The sequence below is a fragment of the Panicum virgatum genome, chromosome 1K (genome assembly GCF_016808335.1).
Source record: "Panicum virgatum strain AP13 chromosome 1K, P.virgatum_v5, whole genome shotgun sequence".
NCBI classification, from domain to species: domain Eukaryota; kingdom Viridiplantae; phylum Streptophyta; class Magnoliopsida; order Poales; family Poaceae; genus Panicum; species Panicum virgatum.
Window position 1 is genome coordinate 16,903,599 of NC_053136.1, and position 21,757 is coordinate 16,925,355.

Genomic DNA, 21,757 nt, shown 5'->3' on the forward strand with positions numbered 1-21,757 from the left:
TGTTTTCACATCAACCATGGGGTAAGGTGATTTTAATTTGCAGAAGAGTGAGACACCAGAATCATATTCGTACCCCCTCCATATATGATTTAGAAGTCATTTAGGATATGATTTGTGCATATCAAGGAGTGAATAATTAGGGATTAGTTTTTCTTGTTTATTTTTATTAAATAGGGTGGCGAGTGCATTGTAACATCAAAACGCATGCAACTCAGATTGGTTTGTGCAGCTTGTCCTGGGCTGGAGGGTGCCGGTTCGATTCTCTGGTGGAGCTTTTGGGGACGCTGAGCGGCGATATTATAATGCACACAGGGGCCAATTTGGATTGTGCTAGCACAATTAGCATAAAAATTTTGACAAATAATTAGAAATACTAAATAAAGGTAATTTACAAAACTAACTCCATAACGCTGCGCTATTTTGCGAGACGAATCTAGTATTTGATCGCGCGATTAGAGGATGGTTACTGTAGTATCACTGTAGCCAATCATCGATTAATTACTGTCATTAGATTCATCGTGAAAAATTACAACCATCCATAAAAAATTTTTGCAAATAAACTTTGTTTAATACTCCATGCATATGAGATTTTTTTTTAAGAATCGTGTGTTGTAGTTGTGATAGCAAACCAAACAGCGCCAGAGTCGAGCGGTCCTTTGCGCAAGATGAGTTTGACGCCAGAACGACTCCTAAATATCGTATACGGAGGGAGTACATGAGTTGGCTGTGATTTTCCAGATCTAAATATCTCCGCGCAGGCAAGCTAGCCCGGCAGGCAGGCCCGCGTGCTCACCCCCGCCCCTCCCCTCCCCTCGGCCTCCGTGCTCCCTCGCCGAACCCACCCCGGGCTCCGGCTCAACCGCAGCCGAAGCAACGCGGGGCGCTCCCCACCCCAGATCCGGCGCCGCCGCCACGCTCCGCTGCCCTGCCCCCCCTCCTCTCCTCACCTGCGCGATCTGATGCGCCCCCACGCGGTCGCCAGGTAAACAAGCCTCGCACTCCGATTAATTTACTTAACCGCCGCTATTAATACGCCAACCCGTGTCTCTTTCTCCCCCACCTCCTCCTCCGAGACCGGCCCAGATCTCTCTCGACCCCGAACCCCCCAATCCCTCCTCCATGCTGCTCCGGATCGCTTGTTGATCGCTTGTTGTTGTTTTGTTTTTTTTCCCGCTTCTCTGGGATCAGCGGCGATGCGGTGCAAGCTTAACTCGTCGGTGTACAAGCGCGTGCCGTCCAGGGAGGCCGCCATGGAGCCCGACGTCGAGACGCCGAGTTCGTACACGCTATCCCCTCCCCTTCCCCATTTCTCCTGCCCGCAAATTTAAGGGTGAGATTTTGAATCCCGGTCTCTCCATTTCCCGGCCGCAGTGAGGGTGACGACGGACGCCGTCGCGGGCCCGTCGTGGCGCATGTCGCTGCCGCACGTCTGCGTCGCCACGCTCACCTCGTTCCTCTTCGGATACCACTCCGGGTGCGTGCGTGCGCTCTCCACGTTTTTCCACTCTCCGTCGTGATTGCTCTGCCGCCCCTCATCTCAAACTCGTGCTTGTTTGGTGCCGTGACTGTGATGACGCAGGGTGGTCAATGAGCCCCTGGAGAGCATCTCCGCCGACCTTGGCTTCTCCGGCAACACTCTTGCTGAAGGTACCGTCCATTCCTCGCCCCTGCTAATATTGGTGGCTTTTCTTCAATTTTTGATTATTCAAGTTGTGCTTGTGCCTCTGCTGGGTGCAGGACTCGTGGTGAGCATCTGCTTGGGCGGAGCCTTTATCGGGTGCCTGTTCAGCGGCTCCGTCGCTGATGGAATCGGGCGCCGCCGTGCGTTCCAGCTCAGTGCACTTCCCATGATCATTGGTGCTGCCATAAGGTGACATCACGTGCTAGTTGATTTGTCTTCCCCTTTCCACAAAATCCTTGTCTCTGTAGTTTGGTCGGTTTAATGCTGTATTAAATTGCCACTTGCTAGCATTCCTTGTTCTTATGGTGGCTGGAGTCAGCATACAAAATTGATTGCTTTTGTGTTAAAAAAAACCTAAATATTGCTTAGTGGCAACATGAGGGGACTGGCTGACTGGTGACCTGTTGTAGTGGTGCTGATGGTACTTTTAGAATTGCTGAAAAGTTAAATTATGGGTTCAACAACTCCAATCCTTTTTATTTTTCTGAGCACGTGGCTGGAGTAACAAATGGCAGCTCCAAGGGTACATCCTTCTGCAGAAATTTGAATCTTTGTGCTGTTAGGACTTAGATGATGTAAAATGAATGTTATGGTCCGTAGCAATTATGTGGGATTGGCTGGAATAAGGTGACTGGCTGACTGGTGACCTGGTCTATTGTGGGTTAACAACTCTTACCTTTTCTTTAACGGGGCATGATGGATTTACCTGCGAAATTGACCCATCTGCAATTTTTTTTTATAACTTCCTTAATACTTAGAAGAACCAAGTATGTGATGGTTCTGTGGCCTTTATGTTCAAGTGGGATATCTTGTAATTTTCACAATGCAAATGTGATGGTCCTATATCATATCTGGCATTCCGGGGTTCACAAGACATGCTAAGGTGTCTTGGGTTTACCATTTTGTTCTCAGCTTCGTTGTGTAATTATATGTTCTATTCTATATGCCCTGACAATGAATTTATGTGATACCATATGGCATTGAATGTTATGTTCTCTGCCCTCCTTCAAGTTACTTAATAATACTGCATTCTAAAATCTAAATTGCACTTCAAGGGGATCAAGAATGTTATGATGCACGAAAGAAGTGTATTAGATTGCATCAATGATGGTTGCATGTACTACTGTTCTGCAATTAAAGGAACCATGTATGGTCAGAGTATTTGTTTATGTTACTTCATATCTGTCTCGTTTGAATGATTCTGATGAATAAACAATCTGCAGTGCTCTCACCAATAGTTTGGAGGGTATGCTTCTAGGAAGATTTTTGGTTGGAACAGGGATGGGATTGGGCCCACCAGTAGCTTCACTATATATAACAGAGGTATGTAGCTGGTGGTTTTAATCAATAAGTGATTGATACTGTAGATTTTAACTACAACTTTCTTTATCCCCTGAAGGAAATTTTGATATAGTTCATCTTTGTTCACATTCACCTCTGATGGAATGCAGGTTTCTCCTCCTACAGTGAGGGGCACATATGGCAGCTTTGTTCAGATTGCGACCTGTCTTGGGATCATTGTATCGCTCCTAATTGGTACACCTGTTAAAGATATTGATAGATGGTCAGAGACTTTCTGCTGTAGTCCTTTGCGTGCCTGTTGAAGTTGATCTGTGTGAAATCCATCTGTACTAATGTTGTTGTTGCTTTCGGCAGGTGGAGAGTATGTTTCTGGGTTGCAGCTATACCAGCAACTTTACAAGCTCTTGCTATGGAGTTCTGTGCCGAGAGCCCCCAGTGGCTATATAAGGTGCATTTACTTTGGGCCACTGCTGGTTCTTTACATCTGATTTATCAAGTCAAACATGCATATGTGCTCCTTTTACCTCCCATATTGGTGGGGCTGTTTTTACTTTCTTGTTCCTGTTAAAGAGTTTAGGTTGCAGTATACCATGTGTTTGCAAACCATGGATCTGTATCTCAGGTTGCTTTAATACTTCATGAAGGACTGCACAATGGTGATAATTTGATATACGATGGATTGACAAGGCCACTAACTGTATGCATGAATTGATGTTCAGGAAGTTTACAGAATGATTTGATGAAACCTGTTCTTCTATGCAGTGTGGAAGAACAATTGAAGCAGAGATGCAATTCGAAAAGCTTCTAGGCCCCCTTCATGTAGAATCAGCCATGGCAGAACTTTCTAGATCTGAAAGAGATGATGGAGGAAGTGTAAAGTACTCAGAATTGTTTTATGGTCGCCACTTCAATGGTACAAGCTATTCTGTTATCCACTTTGTTGCATCTATGCTCTTCTTATAACCTAAATTATGTTTGACCATGAAATTTGTTCATTACAAGTCCCTTTTTCGCTACAGTTGTTTTTATTGGCGCGGTGCTATTTGCTTTACAACAGTTATCTGGCATAAATTCGGTGTTCTATTTCTCCTCAACTGTGTTCAGAGGTGTGGGGGTGCCTGCTAACCTTGCCAACATAAGCATGGGGATTTCGAATCTATCAGGTGAGCGTCCAAGTAATTCTTATACTGCATTATTATGTTCATTTCATCTGACACTTACTTTCTGTGCTATCTCCCAGGCTCCATTATAGCAATGGTTCTAATGGACAAGTTAGGTAGAAAAATGCTGCTTTCTGGGAGTTTTCTTGGAATGGTAAGCAACCACCATAAATGGAACTAGTGATATGTTGAATATAACATTTGTTTAAAGAAAGAATTGTTGAACATTACTAACAGCACCTTACTGGTATAGGCCTTCGCAATGGGGCTTCAGGCTGTTGGTGCAAACCGTCAGTATCTTGGTTCTACAAGTGTATATCTTTCAGTTGGTGGAATGCTGTTGTAAGTTCCAAGAGTTCTACATATTTGTGCTTGCTTCTCTCTGACTTTCTTGTTAAACTGGATTTACTTGAGACATCTATCTTTGGTACTGCATACAGCATGAGTTACATTAATGTATCCGACAAGCACTCGATGTTGGGCTATGCCATACTCTTATCATGTTAAACTTTGCTTGTTGCCTTGAGCACTGCTTTACCTGCTCCTTTGGCTTACTGATTGCTACAGATTGAATTACCTATTTAACTTGTCTAATAGCATCAATGATTGTAATTCCCTCAACTTGTTTCATCTTAATTCTAGTGCAGTAATTTTCCCTAATAATGCTGTCTCACCTATTATGTGTAACAGTTTTCTGTACAGGATATCAACAATTGATTGAATTGTAAGCTAGCAATTAGATATCTGTTTGTCATTTGCAATGTTTATAGCATACTTGTTACCTTTTTACAACAGTTGTGGCACTTTTTTGGTCCAGTTATTTACAGTTAGAAATTTGCAGGTTTGTCTTGTCATTTTCATTAGGAGCAGGCCCAGTTCCAGGACTTCTTTTGCCTGAAATTTTTCCCAATAAAATTCGAGCAAAGGCCGTGGCTCTCTGCATGTCTGTGCATTGGGTAAGAAGTCTATTTTTGATATCTGATGCATGTAAATTGATACATTAAGAAATAAACATATCTATGTGGAAGTATACGCTATATATGATGATATATCTTTGCACTGGTTTGCCTTTGTTTTAGTTCAATTGGGAGGAATCCCATCAACTAGCATAGAAATGAAAAGCCTTACCCTGTCCATATATTTTCAAATTGAGGTGTACAAGCCTAGGCTTGCGGTTCCATATATTCGAAGACTTACAGAAATAATTTTGATTTAGTTTCACAAAATTACAACTATTCTAACAAGAAATTACTGCCACTCTTACAAAATCCTAATGGAATAGTTGTGGACCCACCTGTGAGCCTAATACTACAACTTTTATGAAACTCTAATGGAATCAGGCTTTTGCCTTTTACTTTTTTTTTTAAAAAAAATTATGTCTTTAGGTTTTTTGTTATTGGTGTAGATCGAGTATTAACTAAAATAATCTAGTGACCACCCCGAAAGTGAACCATTTGAGGTTCTTTCTTTAATTTCTCCCCAACCTTGCAACTGGTATCCCAACTGGCAAGAGGGCTCTAGATTTGATTTGTCCCCCCTTTTTTAGGGCAGATTTGTGCTTATTGACTATAGGCAGTGCTGCCCTGTTGCTGAATTCAATGCACTTGCTGACATGCTATAGTTGAACCTAAATTCTGCAGATTGTAAACTTCTTTGTAAGTCTGCTGTTCTTGCGTCTTCTGGAGCAACTTGGTCCACAGGTTCTGTATACAATATTTTCATCAGTCTGCGTGGTAGCTGCAATATTTGTGCGGCGCCATGTCCTTGAAACAAAGGGAAAGACTTTGCAAGAGATAGAAGTTTCGCTCCTACAAGCACAGTAAAGGTACTTCAGCTTAACACTGTCACATTTTGCATATCTGTTATTAACTTAACTTTATGATTGGTTGCTCCGTGGCAACAGACATTTTAAGGCAGTGGTGATGTATAATCAGATGCTGGACGTGAACTGACTTTAAGTTTGAAATTTAAAGGCCCATATGATTAGAAGCATGTAGTTGAGCACCTTAAGACATGATGAGATGGATTCATTGGCTGCCGCATGCTCTTACAACGCAGGTTCTATCCGGGTGGTACAGATTCGACGTTGATTGGAGTCTGAAACGACACTGCTTGCCAAATACCAACCAGCTGCTCTGGTATCCTGCTTGCTGATTCCTGAATCAAGTCGTCTCTTGAGAATGGCGATGCCCAACAATGGTCCCAGGGAAGTTACAGACATGCGCCTGCGACTGCTAGGGCACCCCAGTTTCTACGTAGACATGTACTGAGGTTGTGCCTGTATAGCCCGCCCTAGGTATAGGATACCTTGTATTTTCTTTTCTATTTATACAAATACGTGTTGAAGTACCAGTAAGAAGATACTACAGCTTGGCTGTTGATGAGCACAGTTAGAACGAGGAACATCTCATGATTTGCATTATACGTTCGGACGAATAATTAAGAGCACCGTGCGGCATGCGTTGTTGGACGGAAGATGTGTATTTCATCTCAATATTCAAATTCTCAAGGGTGGTTGGGTGAACATCTCTTCTCTAGTTGTGTAAATTCAGGATCTGTTGTACTTTTTTTTTATGTCTCCTATGGGGTGGCGACAACATCATGAAAATATACTCTAAATTTCAATCAAAGGGCATTTCGCAACAATTAGGCCCATGCATGGGCTAACCAGTCTAGGTGATCCAAATATGTGGACTAAAGTTCAGTTCCATCACAACCAAAGTTTAGCCCATTAGTTCTTAAAACCCACCTAATTTGAACTGAACCAACCCGCGAACTGCGGAAATACCACTCTCTCTCTACGCGCGCGTCAGGCTCTGATCAAAATCAAAACAGAAATGCTCTAAAAAAAATCAAAACAGAAATAACGAATGCTCTAAAAAAAATCAAAACAGAAATAACGAAGCACACGCATGCAGCCCAAGCTTATCCAACTAACAAGGCCGAGCCGGCCACCTATTTATCCCCGCGCCCCGCAGCCGCCTTCTCCCGAGCTCCACGCCGCCGTCGCCCTCCCTCTCCGCCACATCTCTGCCCACGCCGTCGTCGCCATTAGCTTCGTCGTACGCGCAGCGGCAGCACAGCAGCACCCACGATGGCCGTCATCAGGCTCCCTGCTGCCATCCAGCTCCTTTCATCTACGATCTGCCTCCTCGTCATCCTAAATGGTGATGCATGGTATTTGTTCATCGTTTATCATCTCTGGTTCCTGACGTCATTTGCTTTTGCACGCACGCATGGGCGCACGGGTCCTTATCAGCTGCCTCGCACGTTGAGTCTGCTCGGACCTCAGGCAGCTTCCACTGGTACAATGGGCTGTTTGTGTTTGGCGACTCATTCGCCGACACCGGGAACTTCCCCAAGGCAAATTTGAGCCAAGTTACCCGTCAGTGGTACAAACCCTATGGCAGCTCCCATGGGCTTCTCCAGGATCCAACCGGGCGCTTCTCCAACGGCTTTGTTCAATCGGATTTCATCGGTATTTATAATATATAAGTTCAAACTACATTAATTAATTATATTGTTATGATATTGTTGATAGTAAGATCGATCTTGATCACTTGCATTTGGACTGTCGGCGATCGTTCATAATTCCTAATAACTAGTGAATGTATTTATGACTGAATTCATCATGCATGGTGTTGCAGCAAAGATTCTGGGGCGCACTGTGGCCCCCGAGACCTACAGGGATACGAAAGAGAACAACGGGGACAAGTTCGGCGTGAACTTCGCCGTGGGCGGCGCCGGCGTGTTCGAGGTGCCGCGCAAGGCGCCGACCTTAGCCCAGCAGATCGACTCCTTCAAAAAGATGCTCGACGGCGGCGACATCGGGAAATGGCAACTCAAGGAGTCTGTCGCGCTGGTGGCCATCTCCGGCAACGACTACGCGCGCGTCGCCAACATGAGCGGCGAGAGCGAGATCCTCGACTTCATCGGGAACGTGACAGGTGAGATCGCCAGGGGCGTGGAGCGGCTGCGGAAGCTGGGCGTGACTAGGGTCCTCGTCAACACCCTGCACCCGCTAGCCTGCACGCCGTGGCAGACCAGGCCGTCCAACTACACGGAATGCATGGGCCGCGGCAACCTGGCTGCATTGTTCCACAACAGCGACCTCACGGAGAAGTTGAATGCTTCGAGCAGCGACAATGTCTACCTCCTCGACCTCCACCGGGCTTTCACCAACATCGTCGATCCATCTGATCCCCAGGACAGTACGTGCTGCAATCACAATTAAGCATCATCATCTATCTATGAAAATATATATTATCCTTATTACTTAACTGTATGTATTTCAACACACAAGCAGAGCAGGCATCATATATATACATCATATATGTTTCGTGCACATGCAGTCCCGCAGGTGGCAAAGCAATTCATCAAGAACAAACTGAAGCCGTGTTGCTATAGCTTTGACCCAAACGGCTACTGCGGGCAGGTGGACGAGGATGGAGGCGCCCTGTACAACGTCTGCTCCCACCCTGAGAAGTACTTCTTCTGGGACGACGTGCACCCCACTCAGGCTGGATGGGAGGCCGTCATGGGGCAGCTGGAAAAGGACATCAAGGATTTCCTCCACATTACCTACTAGTTATGCCAGGACGCATGGGTTGGCCTCTTCCGGTGGTCTTTGAGTCGTCAATTCAGGTTAAGGTTTGGCACTAGCTGGCTCGTGCCATGCATATTATCAATTAGTTGTCATTTGATAGCAAGGTAGTTTCTTCCGTCAATAGTGAGTCGTCATCTGTTGGATTATCCATGGATCGATCAGGTTGCAATGAATTAATAGACATCTTGTTCATCGGTTATTATTGAGTTCTCAATATGATTCATAGCCAAACTAGAGATCTCGGTTTGCTTCCGTGCATCTTTTTCTGGAGTGTGTTCAATTAAAGTTTCATGTTGATCGTAAAGTCAAAAACTATGTTTCAGTTCATATTTTGTTGGAAGTTATCAAGTTCATGCTCATCACAGCCACCTGGAACTGAATATATGCACTTTGTTTATTTTTCTTTTCCTGATAATAAATAGAACGGCATTACCATTTGATGGATGATCCGGTTCTTGTTTGCCTCAAACTGATATTCCTAGTAAAGGTCTGAATTTCCGATGTGATAGTCTTAGCTTAATGATGGATGCTCGTTGTGATATGGGCAATGACAAGAAGCGCATGCAAGCGCTCAAATTAGGCCAAACTCTAGAATTTGCTAATCTACAGTTGGGACATGGCCAATTCTTTTGTTTATACTCCCTCCGTCCCAGGAAATATGGCGTGGTTATATTTGACTTTTAATATCTTCTATAATATAATGTTTGTAGCAATAAAATTATAGCTTAAACGAAACTACTTTTAAATATGAATACAATGATATGATTGTTATAAGATAAAGTTTTTACTATACAAATCGTAGGTCAAAAATTTTAAAATTTGAATTTTGAATTACATGCGCGCCTTATATCCTGAGATGGAGGGAGTATTCACATACAGTACAACTGAATTTATTTGACAGTGATAATATCGTTGTCAATTTAGTATTGTGGATGTGTAATCAAATTCCAGTTTTAGTAATTATGATATTTTTAAGCTACATGTACAATGTATACCTGGGTTAGGGTATACATCGTTTTTTTGCCGACATGATTGGTGTTGTTTGTATTTGCAGCTAGTAGTTTACAGTGTTTTATACATATGAGGCTTATCTTCTGAAGGTAATACATTTATGTCTAATCAACTTCTACACTTAGTTTTAAACTTAAACTAAATCTGGTCAAGTGTGCTTTGCTACTATACCGAACATCAACCTTTACCCTTCTCAGATCGTTGTCAGAAGGTTTGGTGTCTGAAATCCTGCCTCTAGCAGAATGTTATGTTTTTTTTTTTCTGAGAATTGTTATATTTCCATTTGTTTAAGATTTGTAAAGTATTTATATGTAATATGCGCTACATCTATTTGAAGTCTCTCTCTCTCTCTGCTATAACGTTCTCTCAACTGTCAGACACGACTTCAAACGAGAACTACCGTAAAGGTTTCTCCTATAGGATCCTCAGCACAGAGACTTAAAGCCACAACCAAACTAGCGGATACAGAAAAATTAAAGGAGACTACTTTATTAAACCAAACAAGCTTACATATAGTTTTCCCTCTCGGAAAACCCCCAAACTCTCAAAACAAAGAAGGAAAAAGATTACCTTACACTAGGTGTATTACAACGAACTTGGTGGTTATATTGCAAGGATGGATGGTACTAGGAATTTTATTGGTTTTAGGAACACTCGCAAGAACTTTGCTCTTGGGGCTATGGCTTCTCCTTCTGATGCCTTCGTCGTGTGCAGCATGTCCTCCTTATATACTACTGCAGAGAGTGCTGAGATCTTCGCTGCTCTTATCCTCTTTGTCGAGCTTATCGTTCTGAGGCATAGCGCTAACTTTCTCTGTATGGCTCTAGCTTTGTTTGTATGGCCTGAAGTTGCTTCACACGCAATTTTTTTGGCAAGTTCCAATGTAGATTCTTCAAGACACCATGACATGCTGAGCAAGAGGCTTGTTAATTCTTCTGTGGTCAGGGACGGATCCAGGAATAAAGTATAGGGGGGCTGAAGCTTCTTCCTCGAGCTCCTGAAGTCCTGAGCACCCCCTTCCTCCATTGATGGCGCAAAAAATTCTTGGGGGGGGGGGGGCTCCATGGTGTCCCAGGCGGTAGGGGGGGCTAGAGCCCCCCTTAGATCCGCCACTGTCTGTGGTGTTATTTTGAATTTTGTAGGATATGTCTTCTACACCCAAAGATTTGATAGTGCCACTATCAAATTAAGAGAATGAGAAGTCTCTCTCTCTCTCTCTCTCATTATGCACATGTAGGCACAACAATAGGATAATCAAGGGTAAAAATAACATTTCTACATTTCTATGTATGTCTCACATAAAGTTTAGTTATAGATCCAAACACGCATGGACTAAAGTTTAGTTACCCAAAATCTTTAGTTATCTAAAGTTTAGTTCCGACTAAAGTTTAGTCCGAACTAATGTTTAGTCCAAGGTGATCCAAATAGGTCTGTAGTTATCCGATTTGCTTTATTGTTAGATCACTGTGGTGGTGATTGGTAAGGTGGCCAGCTTGTAGCCTAGCCCTAGGTAATGCAAGGCCCCCATAAGACTGGGTAGAGCAATACATTCAGCCCGTGTTTCATTGGCTGCACATGCAGTTTTGGCCTGGTGGGGATGGTTTTGGTTGGTTGGTTGGATTGGGCTGTGGGCCGCATTGTGTAATGCGGGTAGAGTGTGTTTGGTTGGTCTTGGATGGGCGTTCTGTGCACTGGTTGCACATGACCGTGACTCTCACCCTCGTATTTGTATTTATTCTGCCCCTTTTGCCTTTAGTTAACTGTTGGCGTTTACCAGCGTCACCACTAGGTTGGGTGTTCCTAGGCACTGACGCCCGCAGATGCCAAGGGGTAACGAGTATTTCGTAAACTACAAATGAATTCGCAAGCGCACTGAATACCGTTGAAACATTTTATCCGGAAGCATTTTGGGGTGTCATTTATATTTCTGCAGGGAAGACGGTGGTTAAGATATATACAAGTTCATGAACTAATCTTGATTGGATATTCAATCACATAAATAGAAGTAAGATAAATGATAGATAGAGGTAGTGTGACACACAAGTTTCATACTCAACTAAGGATAAAATAAAGTTAGAGAGAAAGGAAAAAAGTTAGCAGCTCAAGTTTCATGTACTTTAGTTAATTGTACAATTTATATTATACTCTATACCATACTCATGATCAAACTAGTTTAGTTAACTTAGCACTACCAGGAGACCGCTCATGACTGGCAGATAAACTGACCAAGCTATCACGATACTTTATGGACCTCCTATCCCCCAATCCGAATGTGGAGCGATGGCACAATGATGCCGGGAAAACGGGTGGCCGAAGCGGCTCGTCTCCACATCAGCAGAGACAAGTTAAATTTTAGTTAATTTAAATAGAACAAGGTAAATAATTTCAAGTATTGCGAGTCCATACTTTCGTAATTCTTATATTTGCATAAAAATTATGTTAATTACATCTCCGTAGAGAATACCCTGATTAAGAGTTTCGACATGAGTGCATAAAGAAAGATTACATTATATGGTTGCCTATTACATAACTGCAAAAATCTTCCCGCGGTAGTGATGAATGCTTGCTGGATGCTGACTTTAATGATACGATGACCATCCATACATAGAGCATGATCAATGAATATATGTTTAGATGTATTAGCGGCTAGTTTTATGCTAACACATTAATGTTTATTTATTTATTTATACCACTAGCACTACCATTTATGTGCACGTAGTATATTTTGGGGGAAAGCCACTTCATTTACATATCCATATTTGTTTTTGATCATGGCATGCATAATTTTGCTAGCAGGATTATTACTCCAATCATGCATGGAGCCCATTTCATCCTATCCATAGCATTTCATATTTTTATTGGTTTATACATGACCAAAAAATTGAACATGTCTATTGAACGATAATATCTATAGTGATTCCAATCATCATTACTTCAGCAAAATTTTGCTTATTCTTAGTGTTGCTTGTCGCATTGTTCTGCAGGATTTGGTTCCACAAGCCTGTTAAGGCTGATGACTGGTTGCTGTACGTGGTAAGCAAGTTTCCACCTTTTCATCGATAATACAGATACAAAGCAACCTGTCATTGAAAGATACTGAGGTTCATGCTGCTTCCGTGAGGCGTGAGCACAGATCGAGAGCCCATCTGCACATGGTGGCCGGGGTTTCGTCACCGGACGCATGTGCAACCAGCAAGGCGAGGTATGCACTGCTTCAGAGATCTTGACTCTTGCTTCAGCACCCGTTGTTGGGACCCAAATAGTTCATAGAATTCTCTTTTCGAATGCTCAGCTTATCATGTTGCTGACCCAAGAGGCGCTGATTAGGAGGGAGAAGACACGAGAACCAAACCTGAGGCGGCCAAAGCTTTGAAAGGTGCAGAAGAGTCTGTACTAGGCTCTCTTATCAATTTGTTTCGCATGTGTACGCATTCAGCGCAAAACTGTACAATATCAGGCAGTATATTGAAGGAAAAGGTGTTGTTGATTGTTCTGAGCTTGGTATATTTGTAACTTGAAAGTGTGAACAGGGAAAATGGAATATGAATGAGAGTTGGGAAAATAAGATCATTTCAGTCGTAACACACGTCAACCTTGGCCGCAGCTTTGGCTCGTTCGCAACAACAGGGATGGTGTTTGCACCTGGAGTCTAATGTGTGGTTTACATCTGAAACACTAAATATGAAAAAAAAAGAGTAATCAGGAAATGTGCCGCTCCCAGTTTTTAACTTTTATAAGCTGCCGGTGAACAGAAGTCTCTTTTTGAGCTGCTTTCGGTGAATCACAGCGCTAAAAACGTCTCTTTTGTAGGCACCCTTTGCTTAAAGACTATTCTCAGAATTCAAAGCTGGGAGCTTGAAACAAAGAGTCGATTTATGATTTTCGTTTCTTATTTTAACCAAAACTACCTCTGCAACTTGAATCTGGTATAGAGGTAGTTGTGTGGAACAGATAATTATGTAATGCAGTCACTGGATTATAAACATTATACGCTTACCTCCAGAATCTAATTCGAAAATGCTAATTCAACACTTTGTTAATCATCCTCTCAAAACTACAATCCAAAATCAACAAACACAAACAGGCTTTTAAGAGAGGAATAAACAGATACACACAGTAGGCCTTGAATGAATAGACAACTGTGACAAACCTAATTGTGGTTGTCCTGTCACTAAATGTAGGAAATGCCACGAGTCTATCCAAATACATCGGCCAAATCTTTCTGTTTTAGTTTCAAGTAGTTTCAACTTGCAAGTAGGTTTCGTTGAATGGCACAGTGACATTTCACGCAACAAAATGGTCAGCGCCAAAACTACAGATCTTACATCCAACAAAGTTGTGCTTTCTGATCAAATAAACCTACAAAAAAAAAGAAATCCAACATCCACTTGTGGTTGTCCTGTCAGAAATCAATCCCAGTTTACTGATATATCAACTAGTCAGGAAACTCTGATCTTTTCTTCAAAAAATAGGATGGATATTCACATTCAAACAGGGGCGTCCCGGCCAAACCAGGGGCCCAGTGCGAAATATTAACATGGGGTCTAGTGGTCTAATAAAATTAAACAATAGTAATAAGTAACAATAGAGCATATATGATATATATATAATGTATTACATATAAATGGGATATTTCAAGAATTACCGTACCTGTTCTTCATATTTTCTAGACTGATTTGCCAACGATATGACTTGCAATGGAAAGAACAAAATTAATAGATGTATTTTAATCATCAACATAATTAAATGATGAACTAAAAAAATAACACAATGCTCTTAAGTCTTACTCGGCGTTTAGGCTCCGGTAACCGTCTAGGAGTTGCCGTGGCCCGTGGCCGTGCATCTGGCGACCGGCGTCGGCGTCAGCGAGTCGACACTTTGACCGCCAGGCGTGAATCTGCTCTGCCTCCGCAAGACTGTGGCACGAGTGTCAGTGCGCAATAGAAGAGGAAGTAGCGTCGGTCTTGCCTTCAGTGTTGGTGATCGAGTCAAGCGCCGAGGCGGCTGCCGAGCAGAAGGCTGGGAGTCGGACGATCGACAATCAGCGATACGATGTGACTTCTGGGTGCAATTTGGATCTCATTTTTCTACGGATTGGACTGCAAATTAACAAAATTGAAGCCTATACATAAGATATATTTTATATTTTAGGGGCCCTTCAAATTTGGGGGCCCTGTGCGGTCGCACGGCCCGCACGGGCTCAGGGACGCCCCTGCATTCAAACTCTCCAATTTCTCACACTGGGCAACAGATTCATTCATTCTCTCAAGTACCTTGGGCAAAGTAGCAATATTAGCCTCCATTTTTAATTTGAGGAGCCTTAGCTTTTCAAGCTGCTCTTGGTCATCTTCAACAATTGAAGTTTCAGAAACCGTTGGAACTTCTGCAATACCCATGGGTATATTAGCCGTTATTTGTTATTAACTGTTATGAGAAAATTGTGTAAAAATTGCTATGAAAAAATATTGAGTTTAGCACTTAGTGTGCAAGCTAAGTGAGACAAGCTATAAAGAGAGGGAACAAGAGACAAACAATTTATGAACTAAAAGCGATGCAAGGCTAGTTAAATATGCAGAAGAAAATTGTGGACAAGCAAGGTCCACTATAATAGGTTCGATTGCATTACAGAACGAAAGACTTCTGTGCAAGGGGGCATGGAAGGGGACAATTTTAACCCTCAATAAGAAAAAAAAGGAGAGCATGTACTTGCTCACCCCCTTATGCCCTAAACTCACTCTCTTATCCCTGAGGCCCTGTTTAGTTCCCACCCCGTAAACACAAAAACGCAAAATTTTCCGAAAGAATCTTGCTAATTTGAAGTACTAAATGAAGTTTATTTACAAAAATTTTTGCATGGATGGGCTGTAAATCGCGAGACAAATCTAATGAGCCTACTTAATCCATGATTTGCAACAGTGATGCTACAGTAACCATCCGCTAATTATTAATTAATCATGGATTAATTAGCATCATTAGATTCGTCTCGCGATTTACAACCCATCTGTGCAAAAAGTTTTGTAAATAGACTTCATTTAGTACTTCAAATTGGTAAGATTCTTTTGCAAAATTTTTTTGCAAAAAGAACTAAACACGGCCTGAATCTCAATAAGCGGTTAAACAAATAATATAAACACTTACTAAATATGCACTGAGTTAAAAATAGTGTAACAAATCAAAGCACACCAAGCTTGCTTAAATCACTTCTGGGAATCATGCAATGATTTGCATGCAACAAGTTTCACTATAGTTCTCAAAATTAACAGGCCGCCTCATACAGCGGATTGTGCAACAACAGATGTCAAATATTATGGGCATTTGATATACTTGAACTAAGTGACCATAACTCATCATTACATTTAGATCATAAACATCGAAAATAGTTACTATTGTCACCATGGAGCAGAAATCTGCCATTATTATTTGACAACTGGATCCCTATACAAGCTAAATTGTATGCATAGATACTGAATAGAGGTCATCGATTTTGCAGTGAAAAGTAAACAAAATCTCCTCTACGTTTCCCTTGGTAAAAGCTACAATTCAGAAAAAAAATTCTGAAAGATCCACAACTTAAATTATTAGTGAGAGAAGGCCTCAACTTTTCCCATCCTTTCCCAAATTTAACCACACCACACTTAGTGACCTTGCCTATCCACAAGAATCCCCATGTGGGATCATTTCTACACATATACCGTGAGGATGCACAGATTACATAAACGCCACTCAAGGTGGACTAGACCAGTCAAAACCCTAGGTACTGGAGCAAGGCAAGAAGAGGGGTGTACCAATGAGGGCGGAAGGGAGGAGAGCGGTGAGGCAGGAGGCAACCGCGTCGGGAACGCGTTTGGCTGTGCCGCGGAGGTGCTCCAGGACGTGTCGGTCCAGATCGGCTAGCTCACTCTCCAGCTCCTCCACCTCCCTCTCTAGCTCCTCGGCTTCGTCCTCTGCGGCGGGGGCCAAAGCCTTGCGCTTCCGGTGGTTGAGCAAGGCTCCAGCTTGGCCTGGTGCGGGCGCAGCGCCGGCCATGGTGGGCAGTGGCAGACCTAGGATTGGAATTTAGGGTATGCCATGTCAAAATTTCAACATACAATTCGGTATTCGCTACACAACAATAAAAAAAATTCCACAGGCAACTCGGTAGGTAAGCAATTTGGTTCAATACTTGCATAGATTACAATATAAATAGTAGAAGCACGTTAAGTCTTAGAAATATATAAAATAAGCTTACACACCTACGATAGTTCAAAGAGATTACCTTATTTGTTCTTACCATGCCTCCGCTTCCTAAAGTTTATGAAAGTATTAATTATATCATCTTTGTCCACTTGAAAGAAGATATCTCGCTCGATTAATGTGAGTAGACAATCATCCAAAAGACTATCTCTCATCTTATTTCTCAGCTTAATTTTTCGCAGAAGTCAATGCAGAAAAGACACTTTCAACCAATGTGTGGTGTAGCCTCATTCCTCAATTATTGCATCTATTAATCTACACTAGTAAGCAAGCCCGTGCTAACGCTACGGCTAAATTACAGACATAAAAAAATTAACACATGATCCATAGTCCAAAATGGTAAATATATATTTCACACAAAGTGTCGATCTCACTTATTAATTGCTGAAATCTGCATAAACCAGATTGACAAAGCTCGATCTAGCCAGCAGTGCTAAACATTAAAGAGTAGACCTTGCTGTCAGTGGCTCAGTGCTAAACATCACAAAGGAAATATGAAGTGGAATACTATATCTATGCGTGCCCTTCTGTATCTTATGGACAGACTGAAAAAAAAATTAAATACCATGGTTTCATTATAGTTGCAATTGCCACTGCCTAACACCTGATCACAACACTTCCTTTCATCTTAATCTAAGCTAGCTGCATCCAGTCTCCGCACCCTCGGTTCATGCAACTGCACATTTTCAAAATTAAACAAACATAAGTTGTGACATAAATGAACAAGAATCGAACGTCGTTTCAGGTATATACATAGTTCAATGCCCATGCATTCCAACAGTGATATACATATTCTTTACTGAGAGAGCTAATGGAAAATAACACATTAACACCATACAACCAATCAACAGCTCCTCAACTCCACATGTAACTTGATCACTTAAACCTTTGTTTGAATGCATGTGAAACCAGTGATCGTGGGATTACCTGGGATGGTGAAATATTGACTCGTAAAAGTTCACTTAGCATAAGAGCCCTTGGGTCCAAAATGTTGCTGATTATGACAAAATGTCCCCTATCCAAGAACCTTCAGAAAAGGTCCCTCGAGGAACACATGAAACCATCGCTTCCCTGTATGGAAGCCGTTTCACCTGTAGTAGTTGAGACTTGTGAGAATGACAAGACAATCTTCAGTTCTTTTAAAGAGTTTAGATAACATTAGGATTCAAAACATCCTAAACAAACCTGTTTCATACATGGATTAAAATACCATATCAAAGATGATTCCATTGATCTCAAGATGATATCAGTAACAAGTTAAAAGGATCCGCTTTGAACTGCTCTCCTCTGGACGTGATTGCTCTTCTTTGCTTCCTCAGCTGCAGCCTCACCCTCTTGTCCCTGCATTAATGCCCCTGAAAAAAATAAATGATCCGCTGAGGGAACCATCACATCCTCTAGAGTAAAGGAAAAGGAATTTAACTAAAATTATCACTCTTAGTTTTCTGGGAAAGACTACCAAAATACATTCACTGAAAATAATCAACTCTAATATCTTTTATATAGAAACCAAAACATGCAAAGAAATGGAGAAACAAGCTATTCACATACAGCAGAAGGATAAAGGAAGAGGCTTATAAAAAATATGTAACACAGTGATATACATATTCTTTACTTTCGCTTCTAGTCAAATCTAAGATGCAGTGCAAATCTAGTCTAGTCACCTAAGATCAAATCTAGTCACCTAAGATGCAGTGCAATCCAAACTTAGTCACCTAAGATCAAATCTAGTCACCTAAGACAAAAATAAGGGCAAAATTACAATTTCTTTAAAATGCATCTTCATTTCTGATGAGCATGGGCATGTATGCTGAGAAGTTATGAAGCAACACCATAAAAATGTAAAGGATAAAAACAAGTGCACAAGAAACTGACCAATATATGGTAACACAAAATGCCAGGTAATATCATCCAGCAGTCTCAATGTCCCCCCTGCATTTTTACAAAATATCAAATATATGCATGGCATAGTATGCATCTGCAGTACGTAGTGGCAAGCCCAGGAGCCCTCTAGAACCTGAAATCTACAGCAACATTAGCTATACATGAGACGCTATGTTTGTTTTTATTCCTTTCACGTTGAGCAGCATATATGGAGTAACAGGATTTCACAATCTACCATCACAACTCAGTTTCTCTCATTGCTTGATGATTGAATGATGTTTTAGATTTCAATGGAATATGTTGATAAATTAACTGGAACTAACATCACATGCATGGAAGAAATATGCAAAAACAAAAAAAAATAATACAATGACCACATGTACATATTACATTTTTTATCAATCAGTTGAGTGATGGATTGCTGATGCTCAGGTGGAACCATTCACATATTACATTCTTAGGGAAGACAAGAAGCATTTCCATCAACCTTTCTTTCCAACCACAGAAACCCCTAAAACTGATGACAATACCTGATTAATCACCACAACATTTTCCTCGAGCAAAGACATCACGTTAGAGTGTTAGACAAATCACTCCTGTTCCTAGTCTTCACAATTGCTAGGAGCTTGAACTGAATGACATGCTTGAATCCATGAGGTGAGGAAGCAGACAAGGGCATACTACACCACATCGTGCAGCAACTCATAAATATTAAATTATTTTAGATATGTAAGCATTTGCAAGATCACTCTAACAAATGTTAAAAAAATCATGGTCCTAATCTTTTATTGTTCTATAAAGTAGCACTTCATAACTACCGTGTTGGAAACTTGTGGGGCAGAAAGGCAGCGACACCTCAGAGCATATATAATCTGATTTCTGAATTAACCAATCTGAAAATTGTGCACTCTTGCTTCCTTCCTCAGTACAACTAAAAGTTTCAAAACTAATATATGTGAACCAGACCACACACTATAGCTAAATGTGGAAGTCAATGTCCACAGCTAGTTTATTCTACAGCCGTGAATCAACAACAACAAAAGAAACTTAACCAATAACTCAGACGCTTTTAGGACCCCAGTCCCCAAGCAGTCCCCTACCGCAGAACTGAACAATCCTACACCTCCCGAGGATGTTAACTATAAAACATTCGAAGCCTCTGCGCTCAATGCAGTGCAAGAAGCACTCTAGGTTTGGTACAATACCTGCGATAAGCACCAGGATTGTGAGGGCGACCACCGCATCGAAGACCTACGCCATCAGCGCCTTGGCGTCGCACGCGCACTCAGCGCCCTTGGCCGGCAAAGTCGCAGCCCGCTCCTCCTGCCCCCCTGCTCCCAAGACAGCATGAGAATTATCAGAGGAAGAAGCGGAGGAACCGCGAGCAACAAACAGAGGAGGAAGCGGCAAGAGAAGGATGACGGGTGCAAGAGAAAAACGCCCGAAACTCGACCGAATCAAAACGAATCGCTCCCAAACTTTGCATAGGTGATCTCCATGGAGTTGGTAAACTATCTCGAAAGAGTCATGTCTCAAATCGAACTCAAACTCTGGGAATTTCAGATCACGTGCAAGAATGCAGTTTTTCTCCCCAAAATGAAATTGGTTCGATTCTTCGTGCTCGTGTTGATTCAATCAAATTAACTCATGGAGTAGCGTCAACACATGTCTTTGCACGAATCAAACCAACAAAAAGCTCCCCAAACGCTTGGATTTAAGAAATCGAGCCAAAAATGAGAAGAACTGCATGTGGATGTGGATGTGCAATGGAGGAGCGCGTGGCTCGGCAGCGACCCCACGCGGCCTCGCCAAGTAGCGACGGCACCCTGCCCGCCGTGGCCTCAACCCGCGGGTGTTGGAGCCGTGCGCGTGGAGGTGCGGCTCGGCGGCGGCGCGCGGAGTCAGGGCCCGGCGCGGCGGCCGGAGGAGTCCGCGGCCGGCGCGGACGACGCCGGGGGCGGCAGGAGGGCTCGTGGCGTCGGCAGCCGGGGCCCGCTGCCCGCGCGCATCCCGGCGGCGGCGGCCTGAGCCCGCAGCCGGCGCAGGGCGGGGCGGCGGCGCAGGTCGGGCTGAACCCTCCATCCGAGCCGCGCGCCGCGCCAGATCCAGATCCCGCGGGAGGCCGGGGCGGAGCGGGAGGCCGGCGCGGCTGCTGCGGCGCCCCCGGAGGCCGGAGGCGGAGCGGGAGGCCGGGGCGGCTGCTGCGGCGCAGGAGGAGGCTGCGGGGGACCCGGAGGCGGAGCAGGAGTTGGAAGACGGCCGCGGGCAGGTCGGCGCGCGGGATTCGAACGCGGGGCGGGGCAGAGGGGCGGGCGACGCGCGGGCGATGGGGTCTCCGCTTCAACGCGTTGAAGCGGATGATCTCGGTCCGTTGGATGGTGTTTGGATGATCCAGCGCCATTGATTTTTACACAGGCGAAATTTGGGGTACGTTTTTGTTGGTGCAGTGGGTGGTGGGCATCTCAGCGGGAGGCGCGAGATTGGGTGGCCGTAGCGTAATTGGATCGTTCCCTTATAGGATGGATGTGACATCAATTAACCCATGTATTAATCTAATGGCTCGGGTTAAGAAGGGGAATGGGGATTTACCTTTGATTTGGCCGGTTAGGGGCTGGGGGTGGGCCAGCAGTAGGCACTGCAGGCTGCGGCAGCCTCTGGGGGCAGGCCGGCGCCGGCGGCAGTGCAGGCTGCGGCAGCCAGCAGGCAGGCCAAGCGACCGGCGCGGCGAGCGGAGGCGCCTGGTCGAGGTCGGGGGCGTCACCGTCGCGGGAGGACCGGAGGATAGAGTGAGAGGGAGAGTCACGTGAGAGACCGAGAGGAAAGGGGGCGCCGGCGCAGGCCGATTTCGGTTGGGCCATGGTGGGCCGGAATTTACTCCCG

The 21,757-nt window shown here is 43.5% G+C and overlaps 3 protein-coding genes across 5 annotated transcripts; 2 read left to right on the plus strand and 1 right to left on the minus strand.

The window, feature by feature from the left end:
• Positions 1–719: 719 nt before the first annotated feature.
• On the plus strand, positions 720–6,667 carry LOC120697671 (probable plastidic glucose transporter 2). 3 transcript variants are annotated; one of them, XM_039980964.1, is made up of 15 exons: positions 720–982; positions 1,189–1,275; positions 1,372–1,474; positions 1,580–1,647; positions 1,738–1,870; positions 2,905–3,004; positions 3,133–3,245; positions 3,338–3,431; positions 3,746–3,896; positions 4,003–4,146; positions 4,224–4,297; positions 4,397–4,485; positions 4,985–5,099; positions 5,784–5,968; positions 6,202–6,667. In XM_039980964.1, exons 2-14 carry the CDS (start codon positions 1,194–1,196, stop codon positions 5,964–5,966), a joined length of 1,449 nt encoding a protein of 482 aa, XP_039836898.1. In that variant the 5' UTR covers positions 720–982; positions 1,189–1,193; the 3' UTR covers positions 5,967–5,968; positions 6,202–6,667. The 3 variants fall into 3 exon arrangements, with proteins under 3 accessions (XP_039836898.1, XP_039836913.1, XP_039836905.1); XM_039980979.1 differs by having other exon boundaries at positions 774–982; positions 6,047–6,667; XM_039980971.1 differs by lacking the exon at positions 720–982 and having other exon boundaries at positions 1,056–1,275.
• A 480-nt stretch (positions 6,668–7,147) lies between these two features.
• LOC120697692 (GDSL esterase/lipase At3g09930-like) lies at positions 7,148–8,944 on the plus strand. The gene is made up of 4 exons (XM_039980990.1): positions 7,148–7,310; positions 7,403–7,621; positions 7,791–8,354; positions 8,496–8,944. The coding sequence occupies exons 1-4, from the start codon at positions 7,238–7,240 to the stop codon at positions 8,729–8,731; spliced, it is 1,092 nt and encodes a 363-aa protein (XP_039836924.1). The 5' UTR covers positions 7,148–7,237; the 3' UTR covers positions 8,732–8,944.
• Positions 8,945–13,767: 4,823 nt separating this feature from the next.
• LOC120697721 lies at positions 13,768–21,708 on the minus strand. The gene is made up of 4 exons (XM_039981024.1): positions 21,467–21,708; positions 16,546–16,803; positions 14,985–15,143; positions 13,768–14,253 (listed from the first exon to the last, which is right to left on the minus strand). Exons 2-4 carry the CDS (start codon positions 16,784–16,786, stop codon positions 14,222–14,224), a joined length of 432 nt encoding a protein of 143 aa, XP_039836958.1. The 5' UTR covers positions 16,787–16,803; positions 21,467–21,708; the 3' UTR covers positions 13,768–14,221.
• Positions 21,709–21,757: the final 49 nt, after the last annotated feature.